At 29.7% G+C, this 8792-nt stretch overlaps 1 protein-coding gene across 1 annotated transcript; it reads left to right on the top strand.

Annotated features, from left to right (window-relative positions):
- Positions 1 to 3757: 3757 nt before the first annotated feature.
- LOC129874061 (probable E3 ubiquitin-protein ligase ZFP1) lies at positions 3758 to 7094 on the top strand. The gene is made up of 5 exons (XM_055949285.1): positions 3758 to 4292; positions 5405 to 5506; positions 5602 to 5700; positions 5826 to 5981; positions 6790 to 7094. The coding sequence occupies exons 1-5, from the start codon at positions 3903 to 3905 to the stop codon at positions 6922 to 6924; spliced, it is 882 nt and encodes a 293-aa protein (XP_055805260.1). The 5' UTR covers positions 3758 to 3902; the 3' UTR covers positions 6925 to 7094.
- Positions 7095 to 8792: the final 1698 nt, after the last annotated feature.

Below are 8792 nucleotides of genomic sequence, written 5' to 3'. Positions count from 1 at the left end.
CTCAAATCTTATTCCGCATAATTTTTATTTCATGTAGGTGTAGGTTGTGGCGTTTCTGCTCTGGCATTTTGTTGACATTTAGGATGGGTCTACACGGAGAAGATCAATTAGAAATCTCTTCTTTTGTTGATGAAACAACAGCACTTTGGTTTTGGTTCATGTGTATTTTGGCCCAATATGAAGTGTGTGTCACATTCCAAAACGCCAAAGGCATTATATATACATATACTACTGCACATGAAAAAAAGGATTGAATCCAAAGGATTATCCAAAGAAATGTTCTTATAAATTAATCATTTGTTGCAATACAATACCTTGATTCTTGTTCTCAAAAATCTTATTGATAGATAATAATTTTATTAGTTTGATCCAAAGTTCTAAAATATTAGACAAAGTTATATTTCATTTAACTACAAACTTAAACATTTGTTTTTTTTTACTGCATTCCTAATGTCATGACTTGATAAGAAAATAATGATTTTTTTTAAGTATCAATAGTAACTATTATAATACACTAGATACAAAAGCCCAGGTAAGCACGAGCTCAATATATATTATTATGTGAGGAAATTTTCAAAATAATAATATTTTAGTATTTAATAGGGCTCTCTAGCTACATTTTAATATTTATTGAAAATGACCATAATTTGACTTGCTATTTAGACACTTTTTATATATCTTTTGTTTTTTACATAATAAAATACAAGTAATTGAAAATTGATTGGAGAAAATTATGGGAGAGTATCTTTCAAATATGATAAATGCTAATTACGTTACTTATTAGGAGATCCAAATAGACGAATTCAATTATTAGTTTTTTCTCTTCCTTCATTAAGGAGTTTCAATCTTCTTCCTCATCCTTCATTAACGATATTCAATTCTTGTGTAAATGCAATTCGTGTGTTAAAATTTGTGGCTACAAAAAGGAGATCGATCTGAAAAGCACAATAAGCATGCTTATAGAAAATGAATATAACTTGAGAAATGATACATAAAACAAAAAGATGGTCTGATGATAAAAAATTGGACCATAGTTCAGAAAAGATACAAAAATTAAATGAAATACAAAACAGGTTGAATGGAATACAGATCTACTAGCCTATAAATATTCAGAAAGGATACAAAAAATGTAATGAAATACAAATCAGGTAGAATGGAATATAGATCTACTTGTCTATAAATATTCAGCTACAAAAATGTAATGAAATACAAATCATGTATAATGGAATACAAATTTACTTGCCTATAAATATTCAGAAAGGATACAAAAATTCAATGAAATACAATTTGCATGAAAAATATACAATACTAAATGATAAATACAAAATAAATGATAGATAAAGGATATCATTTTCGGTTAAACTATAAATATAATTAAAGGATACAATTACTATTAACAAAAATACATATTTAAAAGACATCAAATTATTATAACTAATTAAATGACATACATTGGGATTGAATACATTCTAATATTGTAGATAAAATTTCAAAATATAAGTGGCATACATCTGGATTGAACACATACTAATATGAATACAACTATAATAAGCCTATATATTGGAATGGATACTGTTTATTAAAGGATACAATAATCCTAAAATCTATAGATATAATGATAATAGTAATGAATACAAAATATTATTAAGAACATACTAAATATAAAAAGAGATTTAGTAGGATGCAAATAATGGAAAATGATAGATAATACAAGTAAATAAAAATTTATCATAATATATGATGAATATGATGTATAATCGCGTGAATTATACAAAACTCAAGCTGATTGTCATTCATTGTTTCAAGCTGAGTTCTATTTGTACTCTTAACCAAAATTAATTCCTAGTTATACTCATTTTCACGAAAATGCCCTTACGGAAGAAAGAAGTGTAAAAAGCGTTTGCAGAATGCGATTTACGCTCTCATATTCTTTTCCTTTCCATTTTCTTTTTTGTTTTTGTTTTTCAAGTCTCATATGTTTTTCTTTTCATTTTTTAAGTCTCGTTTACATATACGACTATGAGTTTTAGGAGAGGTAAAGGAAGGTTGACATAACACGCCTATAACTTACCGAGGTCGAGAAATTGGATGGAATGCTAGTAATAGGTAATCGAGTATTGTTTAGTTTCTTTTGTATTCTTCGATTTTATTAGTATTTGTTGTTTTCTTTGCTTCTATTGTCATACTATTTTTGGTTTTGACTATGTTTTTCTATTCCCTTCATTTTAATTTGCTTGTTTGGTTTTGACCTGATACGAATATGTAGAAGTAAAGAAGACTTTTTAATTTTTTGGTCTTAAATTAAAGATATGTAAAAAGTACTAAAATATGTTTTAATTTTGTGGTGTTAAACATGTAATGGAAAAAGTTGAAATTGAAAATTTACTAAAAAAGAAAAGAAACATGCTGTTTGAATCGGCTAAAAAGAAAAGTAGGACAAACAAATTGAAACAAAAAAAGTATATGGTTTATTCACTATTGTTACTCCTTTAAATATTTAATTTTGATGTATTTTACTTGAATCGGGGATCTATCGAAAGCAACAGATTAATTTAACGATAAATTTCATAACCAATTAATTACTAAATTTTTTAGTGATTCAAGAGAAATATGTATTTATTTTCTTTTGTAATAGAAGGAACACTAAAACCTAAAACATTCTTAGGAAAGATCAAAAATATTTTTTCATCAACCTTCTTAAATTGTTGTGAATTTATGACTGAATTTTTAGAAAGCAACCTTTTTTAAAAAAATTTAAAAATATACTATATGATTTGTGGATTTAACCATGTTCAAATGATGTTAGCTCATATAAAGGAATGAAATAGACTTAAAGTTAGTTATTATAATTATGAATTCAACTCCAAAATAGTACTGAACAATGACTAAATTGATTAAAGATGTTGACAGCAAAACCAAAAGGTAAAAACAAATATAATTTAGGTTCACTTTTTTATATTTAAGCTAGGTCGCGAAATACCTCAATTTATAACCAGTGACAAATACCTAATAATAATAATAATTAAAATATATATTTTTTATTAATATTATAGGTTAATATCCTTCTGTTTCCCCAGAATTCAAATTTACCTAAAAACAAAGTTGCCAGTCAAGACTGACTTTAGACAAAATATCTCTCAAATAATTATTAAAAAGCGTAAAAAGGCAAGGTGAAAAAGTACAAAAGGAATATTTACAAAATAAAAGTACTAATAATAAAAACAACAGCACATAGAAAAGGACAGAAAACAACTGTAATTTGAAAAAATCAATAATTTTGCCACCCTCCAAGAGATCCAAAATATGAAGAAAAAAAAAAAAAAATTCAATAAAAAACAACAGTTCCATATAGTTATTTCTCCATTTTATTTTATGTGTGTGTTATCATTTACAAAGACATATTTTATTTCTTTGATTATGGCGCTTTTAGTTGTTGGCGATATTTACTTATAGTAAAATTCGTATAATTTTCAAAAATATCAAAATTCATATAAATAATTAAATAATTTAACCCTTTTATTCTAAGCTCCCTCACATTAATTGAACAATCGATTTTATGCAAATGAGTCTTTTTAAGTCACTATTTAGATTTTGTTTATATTTTCAAAAGTTATGTAGACGAAATATTAAGTAATCGTCTAACATCTACATCAATCTAATATTTTCTCATTCAATTTGCTCAATAAATAGGGTTTTTAGACGGTGATCTATAAGAACCATAAATTACGAGAATAAAAATAAAAACGAGAGTCATTTACTAAACAATTGTCAGACACTAAAATTTCCTAATAGGACAAAGAGAGAGGCACCTAAATTCAAATATTTCAAAAGCATAATATACAAATGAACAAAACCATTGAAACAATAATTCATTTGTTCTCCTCCTCTTCTTCTTCTTCACAATGCCAATATCAACAGTTGATCATCAATATTCAAGATTCAAAAATTCAAAAAACAAAACCAACACACATTCTACTCCTAATCATCAATTTTCCAACACAAATGTCTCAAATGAATCAAAAAACAAGAAGAAATTTATGTCTATGAGCTTTGGAGGTCTAGGATGTAAGGGGAAATTAAACTCATGGACTGCGTCGACGCCGGAAGTTATTAGATCAGCAGCACAATGGGAGAGTAGTACTAAGCAAATGAGGAAAAATAGAAGGAGAAAGATGACAATATTGTCAACAAGTACTAGGAATTCAACTAATGTTGTTTGTTGTGCTCCTCCTGGTATTGGTTCTGCTTTTGATGTTGCTCCTAGGGCAAAAACAAGATCAAATAACAAAGAGGTAAATGGATTTAAGTTATATATACTAATCAGTGTAATTTACTTCCTTCGTTTCAAAATAAGTGTCTTTCAGGACCATTATGAAAAACAAATAAATATAAGGTATAGTTTATTAAGTTACTCTTGTTTATTAGATGTTTCTTGAGAATTAAGCACTATTAAGAAGTAGTTTTTTTTTAATATAAGGATATAGTTGGAAACAATTACTATTTTTGTCTTGAATTTCTTAAACCACACTTATTTTGAGGCAATTGTTTTTGCTAAAACGACACTTTTTTTTGGGACGGAGGGAGTATATGTTATAGTAGGTTTCTTACCAATGTAAGTTGTTTACGAGTCGGAGTTGCTTGGGAATGTAGCCTAAATCAGGCAGTGAATTCCGTCCAAGGCTAAAAATAGGCGAGAGATGGATAGTGGGGGAAAACTGACTTATTTAATAGAGTTATTTCTAGTTACATTTTAAAGGACTTTATCGTGTAAGTATTTAATTTACATCGCCAGTGCATAGAACTTACATTCGTTTATTTTATGTATAGTAAATTGTGACTTGTTTAGACAGAAAGAGCCTTTTAAAAGAAGTGAGATTGTCTCCCCTGTTGCCCCTGGTTACAGGTATACGAAAGTCAGTCCTGTTATGGACTTTATAGGTTACAGCCAAAAACGATTCAGAATTTGAACTTTATGGATTTGAGTTTGAAATTCTACCACGCCCCATTTTATTTACTGGCGTGGAAAATCGACTATTCGTACTTTCTCAGTGTCTAAGCCAAAGTTACTGACTTGGAATGAACCCGTAAACTCTTCAAAAATGTTATCATATATGTGTTGGATACTCTAAAAGCACACTACTTTTGGAGGATATGATGACATTTTCGAAGACTCCAAGCAACATTGCATTCCATTTTCTTTCCAGTAAGACCATGTTGCTTTTTTACATGGATTTCAGTTTTAGGATTGATATAACTCATAATATTTTTGTACTAGATGTCTGTAGTTTCCATGTTGTTCCATAAAATTTCTCTGTTTTTGTAAAATAAGTTCATCTCAATGTCATAATTCACTAATAGAAACTTACTAAATTGTGTATGTTTTGTATTTATTGCATTTGAATAGCACTCTCGTGTCATGAGGAGAACTGTGAATGGTGAAGCAATTTCTAGGTTACATCCGTCTAATATGAGACATCAACTCCCTCGTTCTCATCATCGTCCTCATGTATGTAAAAAAAACTTATCCGCACCTAGTGTTTACACCAATCATGTCCTTATTTACTATATGATCAAATTGTTATTTTCGTTGGAGTATTGTAGATTATGATCCTCAGACAGAACTTGCAATTTGCTAGAGACTTAGAAGGGGATGATCAATATGGATCCTGGAGACTAGATGTAGATGATATGTCATACGAGGTTCGTCTATTAAATATACTGATAGTGTAAAAATTCTTTATGCTGACAATATATATAAGTTAATTTCTCTTTACAGTATACATTATATGCAAGAATAGAACTAATTTGGCCTTTTATTTTTGCAGCAATTGGTTGAACTAAGTGATAAGATTGGGTATGTGGGAACAGGTTTAGCAGAAGAGAAGATAATTCAATATATAAGAAAGTTTAAGCTCTCAACAATTGACTTATATTCAATGCTCATATCTACTGATAAAACTTGGAGATGTACCATTTGCCAAGTGAGTTACTATTCCAATTTTTCCCCTGCTTTTGTTTATTTTTAAGTAACAATAAGAGTTGTCGTCCTGTGACCAAGAGGTCACATGGTGTTCAAGTTGAGGAAACAATCTCTTTACAAAAATTCAAGGTAAGGTTGTGTACAATCGACCTGATCTGACCCTTTTCCGGATTCGTACATAGCAGAAACTTAGTAGACCGGACTACCTTTTTTTCCCTCCTTTTTATGCATTGAAAAGAGTGGTCGGTATGTGACTCAGAGGTGACGAGTTCAAGTTATAAAAATAGTCACTTGCAGCAATGTAAGGTAAGGCTTTATACAAAATAGACTCATTGTGGTCCGACTTGCCTGAGATCCCCCACATAAAGAGAGCTTAGGGCACATGTCTGCCCTTTGTTTTATTCTTTACACAATGATAAGAGTTGTTGCCGTGGTACATAAGGTCACAAGTTCAAGATGTAGAAACAATCTCTTGCAGAAATGTAAGGTAAAATTGTGTACAATAAACTTGATATGGTTCGACAGTAGGAGCTTAGTGCACCCCGTTACTCTTTTATTATTGTTTACGCAATGATAAAGAGTTGACTTCATTAGGTTCAAATCATGGAAACAACCTCTTACAAAAATACAAGGTTGCATACAATACACCCAATTATATGGTCCCACCCTTTTCCTGACCCCCCACATAACGAGAGCTTAGTGCGCCGAGCAGCCTTACTACTTTTCTGAAAAAATTTAGAATACAATAACAGAAAACTACTGACATTAGCATACTCATTTACAAATTACAATAAATATCATCTTTGCAGGAAGGATACAAAGTTGATGATGAAATTGGGAAACTAGAATGTGGACACTACCATCACATTGAGTGCATAAAGAAATGGCTAATGCATAAAAATGCATGTCCTGTTTGCAAAATTGCAGCTGTCCATGAAAATTGATTCTTGACAAAGATTTCTTTCGCTTTTCTCTATTTATATATAGTCAAGAACATTAAATTTCAGAGGCATATATTGATTTTTTTGTTTTAATTTTTTTCCTATTTTTGGTTTGTTATGAGTGATATTGAATGATGTTCCTCTACTTCAACTATATATGTTGGTTTTGGAAATTTTTATTGATAAACTTGCTATCCAAATTCCCCTTATTTACTTAGAAGTTACTATGAAATAGTCATATTTGATGAATATTTGTTAATGTAGTTGTAATGAGTCAATTTTAATCCAAAAATGGTATTGAACGTGTGTAGTCTTGCACTTTTGATCTCACTTGCCTCATGAAAAAACTTAGAAGTGTAACAACTTGTGATTTTTTGACCTTGAAAGTTTACTATAAGCGGAGACAAAAAGTTCAAGACCACTCATTTTTAAGATCATTGTACGTGATTTCCCGAATGAACGGTGTGCCACTTCTCTAAATTATAGCTATTTTCAAGCTTGGGTTATATTCTAAATAGAACTCTTGAAAAGCCAATGGTCCATAGAGATTTTGGGCTTACAAGCTTTGGGCCTATTGTACTTTTGAAAATAAGAACTGTAAGCTCTACTTGTCGAGTGGCCAAATGTGTAACTTTTCCTAAAAACCTAGCCTCGTTATTCCCTCTATTGAAAACAAGGATCAAGCTGGCCCTCAATGTAGAATTTATTTTTTAAAAATAAAATACTTACTTGTCATATATAACAGGTGAATATGATTTAATAATATAAACTTTTATATGGTGGGGGTCGAGGAGGGTGTAGGTTGGAAGTCCAAATCACAAGGATAGTATCTATGCTACTAAGTCAATAAAAGCAAAACAAAGACATGAAGATTTAATTATTGATAAAGATATTCACAAAATGCACAATGATATCGAAGGTTTCACGTTAGGAGTAAAGTGTTTCTTAACAAAGATGAATATACATAGGATTCGAACCTGATTTCTAGTTACGAATAAATGAATACTTATCATTTCATCACAATAGTTCGTGGTGCACAATGAAGATCACCTTTGGTTGTAGTGCAGTGTGATAACTACTCATTCATCCTTTATTAGAGGTTTCGTGTTTGAATTTTGGGTATGAAATCATCTTTGATAAGGAACAATTTACCTTCTAAATAGATCTTTTCAATGCGAATTCAAATTTAATCGGACTCCGAAACGAATACCAAAAAAGTCAAATTTATCATAATTGCAATTCAAAAGAAGTAGTTGAAAAAACAACAAAAGAAAATGGTGCTGGCTGTGCAATGGCAAGGAGTCAGCAACAAGGACACTTGATGGCTAAGGTTAGGGGTATACATGAATCGGATTGATTCGGATTTTTTACAAACTAAACCAAATTATTTGTGTCAGATTATTAAATCTATAAACCAAATCAAACCAATAAAAGTTGGGTTTTTTTATATCAATTTTTCTCAAGTTTTTTGAGTTTTTTTGGGTTTCTCGGATTTTTCATAGTATCTAATAAAAAGCACAGAGCAGTGCTTCTTAAAAAGAGTTCTAGTACAAAATATCAACATATAAGATGGAGGCAGAACATTATTTGAAGTTTTAACTTTATAATATAACTTTATAAGATGAGCTTTTTTGTATATTATTTAGATGGGCTTCTCAAGTCCAAATCGAAATATAAGAAAGAAAATAAAAATTATGAAAAAAATTTAAAAAATATTTATAAATTACATTTTAATAAATATTTTTATGTATAACATAATTTAAAAGTAGTATATCTATAATCGGATCAGTTTGGGTTTGGTTTGACTTTTTTTAGTTAAAATCAAACCAACCTTATAATGGTCGGGTTTTTTTTTCAAACACCAAACCAAG

This window comes from Solanum dulcamara, chromosome 2 (assembly GCF_947179165.1).
Source record: "Solanum dulcamara chromosome 2, daSolDulc1.2, whole genome shotgun sequence".
In the NCBI taxonomy this organism is placed as follows: Eukaryota; Viridiplantae; Streptophyta; class Magnoliopsida; order Solanales; family Solanaceae; genus Solanum; species Solanum dulcamara.
This window is presented reverse-complemented; position numbering and strand designations above follow the sequence as displayed.

Bases quoted from the DNA above. Each gene is read 5' to 3' on its own strand.
- LOC129874061 (XM_055949285.1), top strand. From the start codon at position 3,903: ATGCCAATATCAACAGTTGATCATCAATATTCAAGATTCAAAAATTCA. The intron at 4,293-5,404 runs GTAAATGGATTT...GCATTTGAATAG, and splicing joins CAAGATCAAATAACAAAGAG to CACTCTCGTGTCATGAGGAG. The intron at 5,507-5,601 runs GTATGTAAAAAA...GGAGTATTGTAG, and splicing joins GTTCTCATCATCGTCCTCAT to ATTATGATCCTCAGACAGAA.